Consider the following 22695-nt stretch of genomic DNA (forward strand, 5'->3'; position numbering starts at 1 on the left):
TGTTTTAAGACCTTGCATGAAAAATTCAATCATCTTTGTAATATTAAGGAGAGTTTTAATGAGAACAGATATAAATGAGTTTTTATATAACAATGAGTGGAATACACAACTATCTCAAATTGACAAATTATTCCCTAACTCCAGGAATATTAATACAAAAGAAGCTCACACTGCAGCTAAAGTTCACCTTTAAATATATAGTGTATATATAGTAAGAAAACAAAACTTGGATTTAGTATGTACAGTTGAAGTCAAAAGTTTACATCCACCTTGCAGAATCTGGAAAATGTTAATTATTTTCCCCAAACAAGAGGGATCATACAAAATGCATGTTATTTTGGATCATTACTGTTGACCTGAATAAGAAATTATACATAAAAAATAAAAAAATAAAAAAATAACACATGTACAACATGTACATATTGGGCCGGTTTCCCGTACAGGGATTAAGCCTAGTAGTTGTTACGAATCTGGTCGTGTCCTGTGGTCCGCTCACCGCCAGATGTCGCTCTCACCCTGTCACTTCTCACAGACTGTTGCTGTGCACCCCGGACTACTACTCCCATCACCCATTGCGCCTATTGCGTCGACTCCTGTGACCTATCAGAGACAGTATAAATACCTCGGTCTTCCTGTCACTCACGGCCGAGTATTGGATTGTGTTTTCGTTGTTTCCCAGTGTTTAGTTCTCTTGCCTGGCCTATCCCGTTTTTCCATGTCTTTGTCTGGAATTATCAATAAAAGTATGCATATGGATCCGCTCGTCTCTCGTCCCGTTCCCCTCGTTACAGAATACTCGGCCACACAAGGATCCAGTAACTTTTTCCACGGACATCATCCTGGTATGGAGTATACTTATTTGACTGTGGGCTCGTCTTTCACGGTGGGTGTCGCTAATGAGGAACGCGATACCCCAGTGATGCCGGTCGCGCAACCCGCTCGCGGAGTGGCGGGGGCGCGTCGGAGCGCGCTCATATAATGGCGGCTACTGTGGAGCCGGCTCGCAAAATGGCGGGCCGCGCCGGAGCGCGACGCCACGAACACGCCGGCCGCCTGGCCTGCTCACGACACGGCGGCCCTGCTGGAGCACGCTCAAGCAGGGGTGGCCGCGTTGGAACGGCTTCTCGAAATGGCGGCGAACGTGGAGCTCATTCGCAAAATGGCGGCGAAAACGGAGTCCCGTCACGTCACAGCTGCTATACCTGAGCCATATGAAGGTGCAGCTGTGTTTCCTGAGTTAAGTCAAGTTTCTAAGTCAAGTCAAGTTGCAGCTGCGTTTCCTGAGTTAAGTCAAGTTTCTAAGTCAAGTCAAGTTGGAGCTGTGTTTCCAGAGTTAAGTCAAGTTTCTAAGTCAAGTCAAGTTAAAACTGTGTTTCCTGTGTCAAATCAAGCCAAAACTGTTGTTCCTGTGTCAAGTCAAATTACAGCCATCTTTCTTGAGCCACTGCACAAGATGGCTGCCGCCATGCCCGAGTCTGCACGCAAGATGGCTGCCGCCACGCCCGAGTCTGCACGCAAGATGGCTGCCGCCACGCCCGAGTCTGCACGCAAGATGGCTGCCGCCACGCCCGAGTCTGCACGCAAGATGGCTGCCGCCACGCCCGAGTCTGCACGCAAGATGGCGGCCGCCACGCCCGAGTCTGCACGCAAGATGGCTGCCGCAACGCCCGAGCCTGTCGCAAAGATGGCCGCCATGCCAGAGCCTGTCGCAAAGATGGCCGCCACGCCAGAGCCTGTCGCAAAGATGACCGCTATCGCCCCGTCAGCCCAGCCAGCGCCTGCTAATGCCACGTCAGCCCAGCCAGCGCCTGCTAACGCCACTTCAGCCCAGCCAGCGCCTGCCAACGCCACGTCAACCCAGTCAGCGCCTGCCAACACCGCGTCTGATCCCAAGCCAACTCCTAAGCTCACGCCTGTTCCCGAATCAGCTCCAGAGATCACGCCCGTTCTCAAGTCAGCCTCTGAGGTCACGCCTGATCACAAGCCTGCGCCAGGGCTCCCGTCTGATCACAGGGCTGCGCCAGAGCTCTCGTCTGATCACAAGCCTGCGCCAGAGCTCCCGTCTGATCACAAGCCTGCGCCAGGGCTCCCGTCTGATCACAAGCCTGCGCCAGGGCTCCCGTCTGATCACAAGCCTGCTTCAGGGGTCCCGTCTGGTCTCAAGCCTGCTCCAGAGGTCCCGTCTGGTCCCAAGTCTGCTCCAGAGGTCCCGTCAGTTGGAGAAGCCGCGCCAATGCCTCCTGAGGTGTCAGCCGTGGCTGTGGATCCTCCCTTGGAGGTGGCGCCCCCCTACAAACTCTCTGCTTCTCCCCTCATTCTGTCTGCCTCCTCTGTCACTGTTCTCCCCAGGTCCCAGTCTATGACGCAGGTTCCTGCTCTGCCTCCTGTTCCGCCCGGAAGGCTGCTGCGCCTCCTGTTCCGCCCGGAGGGCCGCTGCGCCTCCTGTTCCGCCTTCCGTTCCGTCCTGGAGGGCTGCTGCGCCTTCACCCTCTATTCTGTCTGCCTCCTCTGTCCCTGCTTTCCCCAGGTCCCAGACCGTGACACGGATTCCTGTTCCGCCCGGAAGGCTGCTCCACCTCTTGCTCCGCCTCCGGCTCCGCCCTGGTGGGCTCCTCCGGCTCCGCCCTGGAAGGTTCCTGCTCTGCCGGTCCTGTCTCAATCACCGGGTCCTCCGCAGGGACCTGGCCCTCCGGCCCTTGCTCTGTCTAACCCCCGCCCCACCGCTCCCTGGACTATGGTTTGTTTGGAGCGTCTGGAAGCCGCTCTTTGGGGGGGGGCTATGTTACGAATCTGGTCGTGTCCTGTGGTCCGCTCACCGCCAGATGTCGCTCTCACCCTGTCACTTCTCACAGACTGTTGCTGTGCACCCCGGACTACTACTCCCATCACCCATTGCGCCTATTGCGTCGACTCCTGTGACCTATCAGAGACAGTATAAATACCTCGGTCTTCCTGTCACTCACGGCCGAGTATTGGATTGTGTTTTCGTTGTTTCCCAGTGTTTAGTTCTCTTGCCTGGCCTATCCCGTTTTTCCATGTCTTTGTCTGGAATTATCAATAAAAGTATGCATATGGATCCGCTCGTCTCTCGTCCCGTTCCCCTCGTTACAGTAGTAGACTAAATGTCATTTTAAACCTGGATTTATTGAAGTAGCTTTCTCACACATGGATTACAATAGTCTCAGACTTGCACTAGTCTAGACTTAAACAATCGGATTTCTAGAAGTAGGATTAGACCTAATTCAGATCTAAATGAAGTCTTAAATTAAACCTGGTCAGAAGCAGGTTTAACCTCAGATTAAAAACTTCTTGCCTCAAGGCTCACGTCCACAGTAGCAGAAAATGGATTACCTCAACTATTTCAACGACAATCAGTGACCACCACCAAGACCAGAAAGAAGGTTGCTGAAAGACAGGAGCAACCCACTAAATGATTTTGATGATTTACATTTTCTTGACCGTTTCCGTATGTCAAAGGAAAATGCAACAGAAATAATTGGTTTGCTGCAGCCCAAGCTTTCAGGTGACTTAGTCAGGGGCACCCCTATTTCTCCTTCCTTACAAATATTAATTACCTTAAGGTTTTTGGCATGTGGAACCTTCCATCGTGAAACTGGGGATTTGTGTGGTGTAGGTGAATCAACAGTGTGCAAAATAGTACACAAAGTCTGCAGTGCTATATGTGAACTGAAAAAGGATTTCATCAAATTCCCAAATGCTGCTGAACAGGCCACCTACAAGGTAGATTTCTATGAATATGGGAACTTCCCTGGAGTCATTGGTTGTATCGATGGCTGCCACATTCCCATCAAGTGTCCCTCTACAGCAGATGCTGAGGAATTCAGAAATCGTAAAAACTGGTTTTCAATAAATGTACAAGGAGTGTGCACTCCCACTATGCAGTTCTCCAATATTGTTGCACGTTGGAAAGGTTCAACTCATGACTCAAGGATTTTCCACAACTCCTCTTTGTACGGTCAGTTTGAAACAAGACAACACTCTGGAATTCTGCTTGGTGACAGTGGGTATGCACAGACAAACTTCTTGTTCACCCCTTATCTCCATCCAGTCAGACCAGAGCAACAGCGCTATAACCAAGCTCACATGCTCACCAGAGGGCTAATAGAGCGCATGTTTGGTGTATGGAAGAATCGTTTCCAGTGTCTCCGAAATACACTGCGGTTTGAACCTAGGAGGTGCTGCATTGTTATTATTGCAACAGCAGTGCTTCATAATTTTCTTAAACAGTGTGGCTGCCCACACCCTGATATTGAAGATGATGATGACCAACATGTCCCTATCACTGAGCTAGCCAATGACAGAAATGGACTTGCTTACAGAGATGCTTTTGCTTTGCAGCACTTCTCATAAATGAGCCTTGAGTGATACATAAATGATTGGCATAGACAGGTAAAAAAAATTCAGGAAATTATTTATTTAACTGAGATTTGGTTCCAAAGACAATTGACACTGCTGCTGCTTCATGTCTCTCTCTTTCATAGACAACTCAAGATGAAGAATTTTCATTTTGATTTCATGTTCTTCTTTTAAATATTGTAATCTCATGTAATTTCTCATGAATGGTCATCCTTTTCCCTCTTGACCTGCTGCCTGGATTAGAGACTGCTGGATGCTGACTAATGCTACTGCAGGAGACTGGATGCTGCTGCTGCATGTTGGTGCTGGCTGCTGCTGGATTCATTTGAGCATCTTGACTGTTCCCTGCGCCCCCCAAGTCCTGTGTCAAGATCAGGTCATCTTTGTATGGAAAAAAAAATGTAGCATTACATTTGACTTCAACAATAAAGGTCATTACATAATTTTTGTTACAAGACATGACTTGCATTTAATTATGTTGGATGGGATAGCACATGTTACTGTAAATGAGACGTGTCCTATCAAATGAATCTTTGAAAGATTCCTCACCTGAACTGTCCAAATGGTCATCATCTGGAATACCTTCCAGGGGTTGCTGACTTTTAATAATCCCAGCCAACAAGTCCCCCAACTCCTCTGTGTCTGGTGGAACTGGGAGTCCCCCACCTGTCTTGAAACGCTCTTGACGTGTAGCAGCAGTTGTTTTTTTCAGGTTTATTTTTATGTTTTTCCACAGGACCTTTACAAGATAATATATACTCTGAAGTAGGAGTTCTATATAATATTGTTTTCTTTTTACATTTCATTAATGAAAACATTTATAATTGACTGATTTGTAAGAATGGGGCAACAATAAATCTTACCTGAACTTGTTGGAGTGTCCGTTTGGTTACTTTTTCATTTGAGTTTAATTTATTTAATATGGAAATCCATGCCTTCTTCTTCTTGTTTTCTGTACCTGAATCATGCTGTTTGTTTTCAATTACAGGATAGTTTGATACAATTTGTTAAAAAGGGTCTTCTCAAATTCACTGAAGTTTTTTGAGCGTTTTCTTCGGCCTTTATCCATTTTTGGTTAAGTGTACTGACTCCTGTTCCACACACTCCTTAAGACTAATGAATTACAAGTATTCCATACCAGGTTTTTATAGCAACCTCTCCTTAGCCACATGTGCATGCCATTAATCTAATCGGGTTTCCAAAAGATGATCTCACTTGTCCTTGATTACCATAATCTGAGACTCTGTAGTCTAGAACTAGTTAATCCAAACTTAAGCAACATCTCAGAAAGTCAGTTGTTTAGTGTGGATTAATTTAAGTAGAATTAGCCTAGCCCTGGTTTATTTTAAGCCCTTAATGGGAAACTGGGCCATAGTCCACAAGATAATATGTGACCCTGGACCACAAAACCAGTCTTAAGTCGCTGGAGTATATTTATAGCAATAGCCAAAAATACATTGTATGGGTCAAAATTATTGATTTTTCTTTTATGCCAAAATACATTAGGAAATTAAGTAAAGATCATGTTCCATGGAGATATTTAGTAAAATTCTTACTGTAAATATATCAAAAATTAATTTTTGATTAGTAATATGCATTGCTAGGAACTTCATTTGGACAAATGTAAAGGTGTATTTCTCAATATTTTAATTTTTTTTGCACCCTCAGATTCCATATATTTAACTAGTTGTACCTCGGCTAAATATTGTCCTGTCCTAACAAACCAAACATCAATCGAAAGCTTATTTATTCAGCTTTCAGATGATGTATAAATCCCTAATTTCGAAAAATTGACCCTTATGACTGGTTTTGTGGTCTAGGGTCACATATAGTAGTTGAGTTTATGGAAATGACCTTGTTCATGAGTTTACGTATGCTTCATTCTTAATACTGTGCTGTTACCTGAATGATCCACAGCTGCGTCATCTTTTTACTTTTTTTTTTTTATTTTTTTTTTTTTTTTTTGCATTTCGCATTTTGCATTTGAAGACCAGGATAAATATAACTTATTTTGTCTTCTGGGAAACATGTAAGTATCTTCTGTAACTTCTGAAGAGCAATACTAAATGGAAAAAAAAATAAAAATAATAATAATAATAATATATATAATATAATAATATATATATAATAAAATAATAATATATATATATATATATATGTGGATATATTTTTGTTAAGCATTTTTGTGGATTTGAACCCTTTCCAACAATGACTGTATGATTTTGAGATCCATCTTTTCACACTGAGAACAACATATATATATATATATATATATATATATATATATATATATATATATTTAGGCAAAATAAGAAAAATGTACACATCTTCATTCTGTTAAAAAGTTTACACCCCTGCCTCTTAATTCATCGTTTTTCCTTCTCGAGCATCAGTGAGCATTTGAACCTTCTTTAATAGTTGCATGTGAGTCCCTCCGTTGTTCTCAGTGTGAAAAGATGGATCTCAAAATCATACAGTCATTGTTGGAAAGGGTTCAAATCCACAAAAATGCTTAACCTTTTTAACTGTCACTCCCATTTTTGAACACAGCCATAAAAATGCACTATCCAGACTTGAATTTTTCCATATTTATTTATAAATCCTGTTTCAACACGGGAAGTCTTGAATTGCAGAATGCATCCACTCATTCTGTGGTTGAGTTAATTGATTCAGTGGCAGTTGTGGCTTTGCATATCAAAATAAAAGATGTGGGTGAAGATTAATTTTGCACATTATGCAAATACTTCTATATAACGTGCATTCAAGTTTGATATGTTTATTCATTCCTTGTTCCTTGTTCCTGAACAGAATTTGCTTATGCAGGTACTTCTTATGATATAATCTACTGCTTGAATCTGTGATCTTACGATCAGGATGTAAACAGGGATCTCAAACTCTGTGGTTGGGTAAATTTCAGCTGTTTAGCTGTTTATATTAATATAAATAACATTGACTTGCACGTTTTTTTTTATCCCCCTATACTGAAAATATACTTGCAGAAACTTGCAGGCAAGTACAATTTTATAAAATATTTGTCACGACAAGAAACGTAAAACACTCCAAACACTTTTGCTGCTTGTTTAGTTTATTTATTTAAAATGATTTGCAACATTTAATTTCATTGCATTCAGTTCACTTTAAACTGTAAAATGTAAGTTATCTTAAAGTGATTTTCGGTTTGCAATAACATGAATCTTTTTTGGTGACAGCTGAAACTGAACAGTAGATTTCCCAGCATGCTCTGCATGCTGAATTCTAAACGCAAAACATTCTCCGTTATAATCATGCTTGTCACTATATTAGGATCTTGCAATGCAAATTAACTGACAATCTCTTCACACTTTGTTAGTTTGAAGTTATAATGTTAACAGGATTTGAGCTGAATTCACGGCCAGTAATATTTGTTATGCTAATGTTTCAATTTTAAAATAATAATATTACTCTTTATGTTCTTATATCACAACACTTTCCTTGCATGCAAGGAAAAAACAACAACAACAACAACAACAACAACAAACATTTGCATGCTGTTTTGTGGCTTTCTGCTGTCTGTATAAAAAGAGAAAGTGCTCAGTGTAAACATTACTTCAGGTTGTGTTTACTTTAAATAAGGAAGGAATATAGTGCTCAGTAAACATTACTTTGCAATTCAATCAGGCATTTCAGTTTCAAGCATTGCAATTTTTTAATCATATTTTCTTCTTCTTGTTCTTCTTAAGTGTCTTAGCTTCAGACTGTAGAGCACAGGGTTTTTCTTCCAGAACTGGCAAGATTCTTGTGTGGTGAATTTCACAGACCACATTGCTGAAACTGCCTAGTCCTGCAGATTTGCTTTAGGAAGATCAGGCCCTTTCTGTCAGAAAATGCCACACAACTCCTTGTTCAAGCTCTTGTTTTGTCCAGGCTGGGCTATTGCTCTCTTGGCAGGTCTTCCAGCCAGTTCTATCAAACCTCTACAACTAATCCAGAATGTGGCTGCAAGAGCTGAAAAGAGTGTATGCCACACCTCTGTTCATCCATTTGCACTGGCTACCAAAAGGTGCGCTATGCAGGAATTTTAAATATCCCGCTGTTCGTAAACGAAACATTCAACTTTGGCTCCCCCTAGCGGGCGGAACACTATAAAAACCATTGCTCCAAACTTAACGTCGGTAAAGGGTTTCGCGATTCTTGTTCAATCCTATTTGACTTCCTATTGCACATCACAAAATCAGGCAGAAACTATTTTATTTTATAAAACAGGTCCTTGATGCTAATTTGACAACAGCTGTGTTTTATGTATACTATTTATTATAAACTATTATGTATTTCAAATTAACTTATTTATTTATTGAGTTCGAGTGGCTATTTTCTTATTCTGAAAGATGTGTGTGATGAAAAACCTTGTGTTAACAAATAAATGACAGCGCATGAGAACAGATCATTTTCTCTTGCTGCTTATTGTGACTGTCAGGGACTATTTTTTCTAGCGGAAGAATGGCATGCTTTTGATACATGTTTTATTTGCTTTTTATTTGCTATATTTATTTTTTTATTTATTTTATTTTATTTTATTTATTTTTTATTTATTTATTTTTTTTACAGAAATGAAAACGAGGTTGTGAGGGATAGAAGGAGTGCGTTTAATCAATTGATTGTACAGCATACCATTTGAAGAGAAAATAATTCACAGATACAGAATACACATTTATTATTATTATTATTATTATTATTATTATTATTATTATTATTATTATTATTATTATTATTATTATTATTATTATTATTATTATTATTATTATTTTATTAATAATAAACAAAAATAATAAAAATGAAACAAAGTCTCTGTGTATTCATTTTTTAAACAACTGATATAATGATTGTAAAAGTTTGTACATTAATAATGCATTATGAAAATCACAAGTCGTGTTTGTTAACATTAGTTAATGAACTGTGAACGAACATGAACAAACAACGAATAACTGTATTTTTGTTAACTAACGTTAACAAAGATTAATAAATAGTTTGGTCATGTTAGTTAATACATTAACTCTCTCTCTCTCTCTTACATTAACACAGATTGCTAATTTTACAACCACCGTGAATTAAATGAGGAAGTGGTTTAAATTCACTTTGGCAATTTAGAAATCATTTATGCAGGATATACTTTGTACAGTAGATGGCGGTAATGCACCTAAGAAATTGAGTGGCCATGGAAAGAAAAAGAAATATCTTGATTCGTTTTTATACATCTCCTTCACATCACAATAATACTTAAAATCACAGCTGTGTATAGTATAACTACATGTATAACATGATAGGGGCTGCGGTTGTCTACTGCAAATAATTAATAATGAGAAGTGTTAATTTGTGCATTTGATTTAAGTTTACACCTGTTTTAAACGTACTATATTGTATTTCCAAATTGTTCTGTAATTTTTATTTTTATTTTGAATTACAATCCTGTTAAATCTTTTTACGTGCTTTAAGTGGCAGTTGTTCTGCCTTTTCAACAACCCTTTTTGATTTCTCATAGTTGGCTTTGGCTGAGTTCTTAATAGATTCAAGAACAGAATCAGCTTGTTCTGCTGCGTTGTATCCAGTGATTCCTCCACCAATCGCTCCTGCAAGAGCTGCTGATCCAAATAGGACACCTGCAGCAATTCCTGCACCAGCTGCTGCTCCTATGCCGGCGCCTGTGGCAACTCCTGCCTCCAGTGCTGCGGCTCCGGCTGCTGTTGCTATCCCTGCCTTTGCTGCTACTACTCCTGCTCCAGCTGCTGCTCCTCCTGCTCCTGCTCCTGCTGCTGCTGCTGCCGCTTCTGCTGCTGCTATTCCCAGCGACACTCCTTTACATGCTATGCTGTAGTTTGTTCCTTTCAGTAAAGCAACCACGGAGGCCACTGCGACACCGATGCCTAGAAAAGCACCAACCAGTATCCCTGTGGTCACTCCCGCAAGCCGACGGACAAATTTTTCAAAAACATTCTTCTTTGCTCTTTCACGTCTCTCTTCTGAAGGTAAATTGCCATTGTTTTCATTTTTCATCTCCTTTTGAATTTCTTGCTCTGCAGTCAACATCAGCTCATTGGTGTAGCGGCCGTTCACTTGCACCATTTCATTTATGGTATCCAGCAGATTTTTCACCTGGAAATTATTACTCTTGTATCCACAACTGCAAGGGCAATAGAGACATCGCTTCCAGTATGTGTTGTCGATGACGTGACAGCGGCCTCCACATTTATCGACAAGCTCTTGGAGTTTTGTACTTCTCTGAACAAATTCTTCGATGGTTTGACCTTTTAGCTGTTCGCCATGAGTGAATAAAACCACTGCATGTTTAAAGGTATCTTCTCCACAGTACTCACCGATTTTTTTCACAATCTCAATTTCTTGTTTTGTGAACCTGTCAACTTTCAGAACAATGACAAAAGCATCAATACCCGGAGCGCATTCAGTAATGGCTCTAATGATCTCGGTTTTAATGGTCTCATCATCACGATCGCTCGTGTCAAAGGGTCCAGGTGTGTCAATAACTGTAAGCTTTCTTCCATTTACTGTCCCATCCTGTCTTACAGATGTTTTTGTTGCGGAATTTGGTGAAGCGTTGGGCATGAAAACCTTTTTTTGGAGGATTGTATTTCCAGAGCTGCTTTTGCCGTCTCCTGTTTTCCCAAGAAGCACAATTTTTATTTCTGATGAAGACTCACTGGCTATTTGAAGAAAATACTTGTTATATCAGATCTAATAATAATATTCTCTAAGACAGGCATTATAATTTATTCATTTATTTATTTATTTAATAAGTAAGATATATATCTGCAATTATTCAGCAATAATACGAGTAAATGTTTGCTTCTGATTGATATATAGCATTTTACATTTTGGCAACATACAGGCGTTGTGTTAACTTACCTCCCATTCCTGTTTTCTGTTGCTGATGTTAGTCTCTGCAATGTAAATAATGGAGGTTATTCATGACTGTGCCCTCTGTATCTCTTCACTGGAAGATCTTCATTACAGCAATGTTTCAACAATAATATCAAATTTCATTATCAGATAAATCAAAATGGACAATTCTTATTTTCTATGAAATGTTGAAGTGTTTAATCTGCGCACATCTTTTCAAAATGAACGTGCCCTTGAAATCTTGCATTAGGCTTTGAGATGACAAATGCCTCACCTTGAAAAGTAGCTGCAGTGAAATAAGTGCAGTCAAGATTCTCAGTTCTCGCTTCTCATGTTTCAGACACACAGGATCAAACGCAGATATCCTGTGACTCACGCTTTTGAACATCCTTTTAAATATAAAAATACTCACATTAAAGCAGCTTCTTCTTCTTCTTCTTTTTTTTTTTTTGTCCTCTTCCAAAAATATCAAGACATTAATTGTAGAGGTTGTTTAAAGCAATGCAACACTACAGTTCTAATTCTCTGATTTTCACTTTCTGTCCATTTATATCTGGGGGTGGGCGGTGGTGTAGAGCAAAATCCATGTTGATAAGCAAATTAAAAACAACAACCTGAGAGATAACACTAGGACATATTTGTCTCCTTAATATATTCCAGAAATGGGCTCTAACCTTTAAAGACAATTCAGGCTTCTGTTTCACTGTGAGTGTGAACTTTTCCATTGTAAAGGCATGGGAAAAAAAAAAAAAAAAAAAAATCTTAAAAGCAATGGCCATTTAATAAGTTGTCTAACCGGTACAGTTAGCCAGCGAGGTGGTTTGATGGTTTCTGGCAGAGTACCAAACAATGTTGTTAAGAGTCTATTGGTAGCAATTTGACATTTAATGTTAGTGTATATGCTGAATGAAACATCTCTTTATAAGCCACTGACATGACTTCTCTCACATGAGCATACAAAACCATAATTGCTCATATGTGTATACATAATCGTAATTGCTAAAAGTACTTTAAGTGTAAAGCATTTGTAAACAAATAATTATGAAATGTAATGTCATAAAAATAAAAGAGTTAAAAAGATAAGTTTGTTTCCTTATCTGACACATAAAGCATAGGCTGTAAGTCTCACACAGATTTCCTTTGATTTTGCCAGTCCAGTTGCACTGTTCAAGCTTCAGATATAGAATAAAATACATTATAGCTTGTAATTAAGATACTTAAAAACTTTGGGGCTTTACAGATTCATTGGTTGCTTTACGATAAAAGATGACAGTCATAAGTCAAAGCTTCCATGAGTTCAGTGTTGTTCTGATGAGTGGATGTGATAATGTTTGGTCTGCAGATGAGCATTTGTGCCAGCATTTGAAAGCAGGCTCCTGTCAATGAGTGTCATGTGTTGAATATATACTGCATCATTTACAGTAAATGATCCCTTCGGTAGAAGGAAATACTTTGGAATGTAAAGACTTCAAAGGCAATATGGCATGCATCACAGTCGCATAGCGGAAAGACAGTATTGTTTCTAGTTTAGCATTTTTTCCTGTTAAGTATCGTGTTTCCTTTTTTTTTTTCAAGAATTATTGTCGCTTTCAGTTTGGCTAAAAAGGTCACGCAAAATAATATTCAAACTCCACATTAGACAATTAAGCACATAATCAGTACCTGAGATTATTTCTGTCATAGATGATTTGCTGTTGTTTCAGCTTTGATGTCACAAAAATAGAAACCGTTTTTAAAATAGAATCTGCAGTCACTCGCAACGGCTGGTTATGACAAATTATTTTGATTAACATGGCAAAAATACGTTTTATTGCATGATTTAAGTTTTTTTTTTTTCATGAAAAACATTTGCACTGTTTACTTTGCTTTGAACCCGGAACATTGATTTAACCTTTCTGGGAAAGAGTTGGGAGCTTTACGCAACAACTAAAATGTAGTACAACAACTGTGTACGCTTTCGTAGTTTCAATCTGAATAATGCAACTGGACTGACAACATGAAGGAGAAAAAAATAAAATGTGTGTGAGAGCTGCATAATTGGCATTTACGGAAACACACTCATTTTTGGCAGATCGCAGTATACTGGGTTTACTGTTCACTGAAGCAGAGTGCGAATTCCAGCGCGAAGCATTGAAAGACAGCAAGATAAGTCTTGTGGGGGAAATATTAAACCCTTAACTAAGGAAGCCTGAGTGAGTAACAGGATCTTAGTCCCCCCACCCCAACCTTTGTTGCTTTGTAGTGCTACAGATGAGGTAAGGTGGGCTCCAGGATTTACTTTATACACAGTGGAGTGTGTGTGCAAGCTTGCAGATGACTTCGAAGGTACAAGCTTTTGACTGCACAACCCACCCTCCCCTAAATCTAACAGAATAGGTGAGACCCCCTTTGATTAGTAATATGTATTGCTAAAAACTTAATTTGGACAACTTTAAAGCTTATGACTGGCTTTGTGGTTAAATCTACTTATTTGGATCAATAATACAGAGCAACAGCAATGATTTTTACACTTGCATTTATTTAAACTAACAAAACATTTTCACTTACCAAAAAACAATCCTATTTTTCTTGTAGTACACTGAATTAAATGTTTAAAAGCATTATAATTTATACCTGACTGAAGCTGAATTATGGCACAATTGAGAAAAAATATGATAGTGTTGGATTTGCCTCATTTTTGAAGTTTGCATCATTGATTTTGTTACTTTCCTCTTCATAACTGTGACGCTGCTTTGAAACAATTTCTACAGATATAAAGGTGACTTGATTGATTAACTGTAATGAGATGCTGGTCAGTAGTTGAACTGCTGAGCAATAACATGTTTCTCAGCAGGTTGTATCCTAATAAACTGCTAATTTGTCTTTTGTTTTCTCAAGTTCATCAAGAATGTTCTGTAACTGATTAATTAATTTTCTCATTTTAACAATGAATTTCCCAGCCTCAGAGTTCATCTCGCTTTCGTCTATTTCCTCATCTGTGGGTGTTTCTGCTAGTATGTCCATGTCATTGAGCGTCCTGCTATTTCCAGCTGTGAACATGTTAAACACAAGGCTGAACCCGCCGTGGACTGCTGCAATTGAAAGCATTGTTTCAGACATCTGCTTAGTCAGTTCAGCAACGTCTTCTATCCGTATGACATCTTGCTCTCCCAAAATTTTCTCAGTACGCTCATGAATGTCTTTCATCTTTTCAGCCATAGGGGTGATTTTATCCTGAAATTCCTTGCATTCAGATTCAATGCCTTTTCTTAATTGTGTTATCTGGCGCCTTTTATCAGAGCTGCTGCTCATACTCATGAATCGAGCATTTATGAGTATCCATAGAGAGAAAAGAATAAGAAGAACAACAGCAGCAAAAAAAGCCCCCAGAGTAAATGGAGCTAAAGCTAACCCTGCAACTAAAGCAGCACCTGCACCTATTCCCGTCCATCCTGCAAATGTAGAGTATTCAGTAGCCCATCTGTAACCTTTTTCAAATGTTTTGATGATATGACACAGTCTCTCTGTGCACTGCTGGAGCTGAGAGTGATCTCTCTCGTAGAGTTCAATAAATTCATCTTTGAGACGAATAACTCCAGCTCTAGAGAGAGAGAAAGAAAAAAAGAGCTTATAATTACATTTGTTACAATTTGCAAATGTTTTTTGTTTGTTTGTTTTTGATGGTAACCATATTTCCTAATATGCAAGTGTAATGTTTTTTGTTATTGTTGTTGTTTGTTTGTTTGTTTGTTTGTTTGTTTATTTATTTTTTATTACATTTACTGTTCAAAAAATAGTCACACACTTTGATATTTTGTTCGACTGCCTTTAGCTTTGGATAACATTGCATAACTTTGTCTAAACTGTGGTTCTCAATCCTGGTCCTGGGGGACCCCTGCTCTGGTCACTAATACATCTTCCAACACAGTTGTTTAAGAAATGAAAAGTTACGCTCTTCATCAGTTTGGGTTAAAACCACTGTTGCCAAACATGCAATAAGACAGAAAAGTACTAAATTCTTAAGCATTTGCATTGAAATGCAAACGGTGACCTTATTTTGGTGTGGCAGGCCAGGCAGTGTATTATGTTGAAAAGATGTTTTAATAATTTTGTACCATAATGTAATTTTTGTTTAAACATCCAATTTTGCTCAATCAATGTGCAACAATGTTTTCTTACATTATTTCGGGAGGTTCATCGATGGTTTTGCGCTGGTGGTGATGAACAGATGATGCCGTTGCTGCTGCAATTAAATAACACAAGTTGGATGCATTATCAGTTTGCGTCAGATTATCTCATAATTATAAACAAATCACAGAATTACATAGGTGGTCTTTTTTCAAATAATAATGTGCTTTTTAACGCTATAATTAATAATAATACAATCTGCTCAAAAAAAAAAAAAAAAAAGGTGGGGAATTAGATTTCTAGATGCCAAAATTGCTAAAATTCAGTGTATGTTTCCAGCGGATCAAGGCTGTAAATTAGGTATCATTGCTGCTATTACTTCAGTTGAGTGCTGAATTTATTGTAATGCATTCTTGTGATTCCTAATACTGTCTTATTTTACACCAAATTATTTAAAAAAAAAAAAAAGTGAGTAAGTGAGTTGTAAGTGAATTATTTTCTCAGTTTGTATCCACATCTGTGCTGCTTTTTCATCTTGTGTATTCAGATTTATTGCATTCATACACACCTGTTGCACGATTGTCAAACTGGTTCATTTTTTTGCCAGTGAAATTCATCACAAGATGTAATGCCCCCTTGTTCTTCTGCTCTTCTCCAGCTTTCCTCAGATCCTCCAGGTTCTTCATCCATTCTTTTTCTCCCTCCTCCTTCAGTCTGGGAATCAAGAAATCCAGATGTTGAAGAGTGAAAGCGCTGTCTGCTTTTAATGCGATTTCGGACAGAGTCACGATGGTCATGTAAGCTTCCCGCAGCAGTTTGGACTTTTCTTTTTTAATCGTCTCCAAATCACTGATCAGATTTTTTTCTTTTCTGTTTTATTCTCAATTTCTCTTGTATTTCTTTCGTGTTCATTTGCAATATGTTCATAGATTTTTTTATCAAAGCTGGTTTTAGGCTTTTCACCAGTGCGTTCATACTCCAGTTTAAGCTCATGAAATGTCATAGTGATGGTTTTTGGCTTCACCACATATTTTTTATTCTCTCTGACATGATCACTGTAATGACACTTTCCTGTGCAAACAGTGCAGTGTTTTTTTTTCATGACTTCACAGCTTTGGGGATCCTCCCAGCATTTCTTATGACAGTTTTCCTCACAGACATTGCAGCACGTTTGGTTTCTGCTCCACCACCATTCATCGTCTGTGGTGACTTTTTCTTTGACAGCAGTTTTGACTGTAAACTGAAAGTGTTCACATTTCTCAATCTTGTCTCTTTGCTCTTTAATAGCTTCCTGTATCTCAGTCAGTTCTTTCATCTTTAACTCGCTCTCAGAGATTTGCTCCTTCAGATTAGAGACACAGGCCTTAAGTCGTCTCCTCTCTTTCAGAACATCTAATGTCATCTGAACACTTTTTCTGTTCTTTTCTTCCAGGAGTGTGAAGAACTCAGTCATGCTTTCTTGTCCCATTTCCAAGGCTAATTTCAAAACACTTTCACACAGTTTGTCTCTTTTCTCTTTCTGCTGGTTGTTGAATAAGAAGTGAATAGGTTGTTTTTTCCCATCTCTTCTGCAGGGAATCTGGGCTTTCTTGATGGCACTGATGGCATCTCTTGGTTGACGTCCATCTGTGTGTGTGAGTAGAAACACTATGTTGTTCTCTATATCTCTACCCAACAGAGACAGAACTGAGTGAAATATGTAATGCTCTTTTCCAGAGAGTCGATTCTGAAACGCCTTCATCACAAAACACACTGCATCAATATAATGAATCCCATCCTCATCTGAAAACAATCTGATCAGATACTCTGAGATTTCTCCGTCTTTCTCGTATCCTTCAGTGTTTGCGTATCCTGGAGTGTCAATGATGGTCAGAGATGTTGGGTTTTCTTCAACAAACACCTCATAAACCGTGATCTCAGATGTCTGGGTTAATGACTCTTCTATGTCGTCGTCTTCTTCTGTGATTTGATAAAACTCTTCATCCTCAAACTTCACTCCCAGGAAGTAGTTGATCATAGTGTTGATCATGGTGGTTTTCCCAGCGCCGGTTTCTCCCACCAGGAGTATGACTTTGTTCTGCTTGTTTCTGTCTCTTCTTCCATATATCCATCGTTTGACTTTTTTCTGATTCTCATCAATATATTTTCGTTCTGTGTTCAGTTGGTAAAGTGCTGGAGGACCAGGATTCATGAGGGTGGCATCATGACGTGATCTAAAATAGATTGAATTGATTTAGCATCAAATTTTTTTTGATCTCAGTCAGTTATAAAATAGTCTTTAGGGACAGATGATTTGCAGTGACAGGATCGTGGTTGTTTATGACTGTTAGTGTTGTTTCAGTTCTGGACAAATTCATAACAATTTTGAATTATTACTTTAAGTGAACATATGATTATTGTTCATTTTAAAACACATCAACTGCAATATGGCAAGTGATCAGATTTTAGAATAAACAGCAAATTATTTTGATTCTCTGAATTGAATGAGTAAATGAATAACAACAATCTCTTACGCCATTCGGGGAGGAACATCCTTGCTGTTTCGCCGCTGTGGCTGAATAATTGATGACATTGTTGCTGTGATTAAAAAAACAATACATTTTTATTTGCATATATCAGATTATCACATAATTCAACTATGGGCAAAATATTAAATTATTATTGTAAGATTCTTGATCAACTATTTAACTCACCATTGTGTATTTAATTCAGTGTGCAGCCAGCAATCTCTTTGCTCTCAACATTACCCAATTACCCATTTACTACCAATTAGATAACCAATGCAATTTAAAATTAATCAGTATTTATCTTTAAAAAAAAAAGTTAATTGCAAGTAACATATTTTACTCTGAACATAAGAGTAAACACAAATTTTATCTCACCTTCATCCATGTATCCATCACACAGAAAACCTTCATAACTCATTAGTCATCTGCCAAACAGAGAATAATTACATTTATACATTCTTATTCTTTATTTCACAACACATTTTTCCGCAAATATGGCTCAAAAACATTTTCAACATATTAAGCATACTAATAAAAGTGTATGTGCATACTTATTGAATATTTTTTTTGCAAATAAAATGAATACTTCTCAGCTAGAAGTAGTCCTAGTATCTAATTTCGTTTATTGTCACGTTCAGACGAAGCACACGAACAACGACGTAACATAAACGAAAGGTATTTAATAAATCCAATAGGGAATACAGGAGACACAGGAACACAGGGTAGCAACATCAACGTCCGACAAGGAAGGATGGGAAACACATGCTATAAATACACTCAGACTGATACAAACACAGGTGCAGACAATTAGGGCGATACCAAAACACTCAAGGCAGCAGGGGGAAATGACGGGAGAAACCAACTAATCAGTCCAGGGGTGTGACATTACCTCCCCCTCCCGGAAGGCGCGTCCTCGCGCCGACAAACAGGAAAAAGAAATGTACAGTCTTTGGAGGGGGCTTCGGCGGAGGACGGACTCCCAGGAGGAGGGCAATAGATGGAGTCCAGGGTGGTGACGGAATAGTCCAAGGAGGTGATGATGGGGGGAGGAGCCAAGGAGGAGACAGGAGAGGGCTGGAGCAGGAGGAGCCAGGTGAGACCCAGACCGCAGCCATGATGGAACCCCACGGTGGAGCCGATGGAGGGAGGAGCCATGGTGGAGGAAGGGCTGACGACACCATGGGGCCGACCGACGGAGATGGATCAGGTGGTGGTAGAGCCCGAGGCGGAGACGGAGAGCCGATGATCCAGGGCGACACCGAGGATCCGGAGGGCCCAGGCGGAGCCCAAGGCTCTGGCGTCCGAGGCGGAGGCGGAGATCCGGAGGTCCACGGCGGAGCCGGAGCGACAGAGGACCAAGGCTGTGCCCGCGGGAGGGAGGAGGTCCACAGAGCCGGAGGGATGGAGCGACGAGGTGCAGCCGGAGGAGTGGAGTCCAGAGGTGAAGGTGGGGCGACGACTGACCAGGGCGGAGCCGGAGGGACGATGGAGCCCGGTGGAGCTGGTGGACCGACGGGCGACGGTGGAGACGAGGGAGCTGAGAGACGGGGTGGAGCCGCAGGGTCGGAGGGCCGAGGTGGAGTCCAGGACTCAGAGGCTGGAGGCGAAGATGAGGGATCCTCCAGCTCTGACACCGATGGTGAACTGGCAAATTATAGACCCATTTCTAATCTTCCATTTATGTCTAAAATTTTAGAGAAAGTTATATGTGCTCAACTGTGCTCATTCTTGCAAAAAAATAATATCTATGAAGAATTTCAGTCAGGCTTCAGGCCCCATCACAGCACAGAAACTGCACTTGTTAAAATCACTAATGACTTGCTTCTTGCGTCAGACCAAGGCTGCATCTCACTGCTGGTTTTACTTGATCTTAGTGCTGCGTTTGACACTATAGATCATGACATACTAATAGATCGACTACAAAATTATGCAGGTATCCAAGGGCAGGCTTTAAAATGGTTTAGATCCTACCTGTCTGATCGCTACCACTTTGTTTATTTAAATGGGGAGTCATCTCAGTTATCACCAGTAAAGTATGGAGTGCCACAAGGATCTGTTCTAGGTCCTCTACTATTTTCAATATACATGCTGCCCCTTGGTAATATTATTAGAAAACACGGGATTAGTTTCCATTGTTATGCTGATGATACTCAACTATATATCTCAACAAGACCAGATGAAACTTCTGAATTATCAAAGTTAACAGAGTGCGTTAAAAATGTAAAAGATTGGATGACCAACAATTTTCTGCTATTAAATTCAGATAAGACAGAGATATTACTTATTGGACCTAAAAACAATACACAGAATCTTTTGACTTACAATTTACAACTAGACGGATGTACTGTTACTGTTACTTCCACTACAGTCAAAAGCCTGGGTGTTATATTAGACAGCAACTTGTCTTTTGAAAATCATATTTCTCATGTTACAAAAACAGCATTCTTCCATCTTAGAAACATTGCCAAGCTGCGAAACATGTTACCTGTTTCTGATGCAGAAAAGCTAGTTCACGCATTCATGACCTCTAGACTGGACTATTGTAATGCACTATTAGGTGGTTGTCCTGCATCTTCAATAAACAAGCTACAGATAGTCCAAAATGCAGCTGCTAGAGTCCTTACCAGGTCAAGAAAATATGATCATATTACCCCAATTTTAAAGTCTCTCCACTGGCTGCCTATTAGGTTCCGCATCAGCTACAAAATAGCACTTCTTACCTATAAGGCACTTAACGGTTTAGCTCCTGCGTACCTAACTAGTCTTCTACCACGCTACAATCCATCACGCTCCCTAAGGTCACAAAACTCTGGACTGTTGGTAGTACCTAGGATAGCAAAGTCCACTAAAGGAGGTAGAGCTTTCTCACATTTGGCACCCAAACTCTGGAACAGCCTTCCTGATAACGTTCGGGGTTCAGACACACTCTCTCTGTTTAAATCTAGATTAAAGACACATCTTTTTAGCCAAGCATTCAAATAATGCATCTCATAAACTTTTTCTGCAGCTATATCTGATCAAATGTTCATTTTAATCTTTTAGCTCTGGTTTAACAAACCTTCCTTTTCTTAGTTTGAACAGCAGCTACGCTAATTATGTTCCTATTTGTTCTCTGTTTTTGCCATGGGATTGACATCCCATGGTAACTAGGAATTCACAAGCTCCAGTGTGGATCCAGAACACTTAAGAAAAGATGATGCCAACCCTTCAGAGGACTTCAGATGATGCCAACCCTGATGCCAACCCTGAAAACATACAGCACTACCAAATTCTGCTACAAATTTATAGTGTTCTTTGTCTGTTTGATTACGTCATTAATTGATCTTTACCAGACATCTCTACCATATGTACATCAAGCTACTACTACATATATAGTAAAAATGTCAATTTGGTGTAAAGCTGCTTTGCAACGATATGTATCGTGAAAAGCGCTATACAAATAAATTTGAATTGAATTGAATTGACTGGCAGACCTGCGGCGAACCCACCGCGCAGATGGTGGGCTGAGGGTGAGCAGATGGGCTGCCAGGAGACAGTGGTGGCAGGACTGAGGCAGCAGAAACAATAGACAGAGGGAGGGTGGGTGGGAAATCCAGGCAGTCAGGTGGAAGGAGAATGGGCATATCTTCATATACATCTTCAGAGAAATTACTCAAATTTTGTTCCAGAAAAATTAATCCCAGATCCAGGCGTTGCTCACCCTCAGCGGTGGTGCAGTGGGCGGTGCTGTCCTCAGCACCCTCACGCCCATCAGGAACGTCCACCGTCGCAGGCTCTGTGGCCGGCTCTCGCACCTGGTCAGACACAAATTCCTCCAGCTCCGTGGCGATCGCTCGCTCTGTCGCTCCGATGGGCGATGGCTCCTGGGTCGCGCTGGTAGCGTTGGATCCGTCTGCGGTGAGCTCGGGCTCGTGCTCCGCGTGTCGGGGTGGTGATTGGCTGGGTTCCGGGTCCGGAGTGGCACTAGCGAGATTCTCCAAGGAGCAGGCGGGGAACGAGGGTTTGTTTCTCGCCAGTGTCCACTCCACAAACGCGGCAAAATCCGCTCGAGGGCCGTCCTCGGACGACGGCGCTCTGCATGACGCGTTGAGGCTGGCGTCATAGAACGCACAGAGCGCGTCGTCCGGGTAGCTGGTGGTGTGAGCTATTAGCTGGAACATGATGGTATATCCCTCGAGCGGTAATTCCCCCTGCTCCAGCCGAAGGAGGATGAATTCTGGACGGAGTAGGGGATCCATGGGGGAAACACAACGGAAACAAAAGACTGAGGAAAAAGTGCCGGAAAACAAAACGGAGGGAAAAACACGAAAAAACTGTTTAGGTCGGACGTTCTGTCACGTTCAGACGAAGCACACGAACAATGACGTAACATAAACGAAAGGTATTTAATAAATCCAATAGGGAATACAGGAGACACAGGAACACAGGGTAGCAACATCAACGTCCGACAAGGAAGGATGGGAAACACATGCTATAAATACACTCAGACTGATACAAACACAGGTGCAGACAATTAGGGCGATACCAAAACACTCAAGGCAGCAGGGGGAAATGACGGGAGAAACCAACTAATCAGTCCAGGGGTGTGACATTTATTTCCTACACACACATACAATATTACGGACTTGCATTTCTTCAGAATACATGCATTTTTCTTGATTGTAAACAATTGTATATTTAATTGTATATATGTGTGAGAGGAATAATGGCCTGTCAAACCATTTCAGAACAGAAATTTGATATTAAATGAGGACGGAGGAACATTGAAATACTCTTGATCACTTAAGCGTCACTTCAGTGCACCATCAGGCCCTTA

At 40.4% G+C, this 22695-nt stretch overlaps 3 protein-coding genes across 3 annotated transcripts; 1 reads left to right on the forward strand and 2 right to left on the reverse strand.

Annotated features, from left to right (window-relative positions):
* Positions 1-1129: 1129 nt before the first annotated feature.
* On the forward strand, positions 1130-4371 carry LOC127167592 (putative nuclease HARBI1). The gene is made up of 2 exons (XM_051113719.1): positions 1130-1217; positions 3635-4371. The coding sequence occupies exons 1-2, from the start codon at positions 1130-1132 to the stop codon at positions 4369-4371; spliced, it is 825 nt and encodes a 274-aa protein (XP_050969676.1).
* Positions 4372-9822: 5451 nt separating this feature from the next.
* On the reverse strand, positions 9823-11278 carry LOC127167593 (GTPase IMAP family member 7). The gene is made up of 2 exons (XM_051113720.1): positions 11272-11278; positions 9823-11069 (listed from the first exon to the last, which is right to left on the reverse strand). Exons 1-2 carry the CDS (start codon positions 11276-11278, stop codon positions 9823-9825), a joined length of 1254 nt encoding a protein of 417 aa, XP_050969677.1.
* A 2537-nt stretch (positions 11279-13815) lies between these two features.
* Positions 13816-17945, reverse strand: LOC127167956 (uncharacterized). Its single transcript, XM_051114393.1, is given in 5 exon segments — positions 13816-14845; positions 15424-15487; positions 15941-16240; positions 16243-17585; positions 17886-17945. Coding segments are annotated over 5 exon segments (2505 nt in total). The 5' UTR covers position 17945; the 3' UTR covers positions 13816-14106.
* Between the last annotated feature and the right edge of the window lie 4750 nt (positions 17946-22695).

Source organism: Labeo rohita, chromosome 7 (genome assembly GCF_022985175.1).
Source record: "Labeo rohita strain BAU-BD-2019 chromosome 7, IGBB_LRoh.1.0, whole genome shotgun sequence".
NCBI classification, from domain to species: domain Eukaryota; kingdom Metazoa; phylum Chordata; class Actinopteri; order Cypriniformes; family Cyprinidae; genus Labeo; species Labeo rohita.

Bases quoted from the DNA above. Each gene is read 5' to 3' on its own strand.
- LOC127167592 (XM_051113719.1), top strand. From the start codon at position 1,130: ATGGCGGCGAACGTGGAGCTCATTCGCAAAATGGCGGCGAAAACGGAG. The intron at 1,218-3,634 runs GTGCAGCTGTGT...TGTGTGGTGTAG, and splicing joins TATACCTGAGCCATATGAAG to GTGAATCAACAGTGTGCAAA.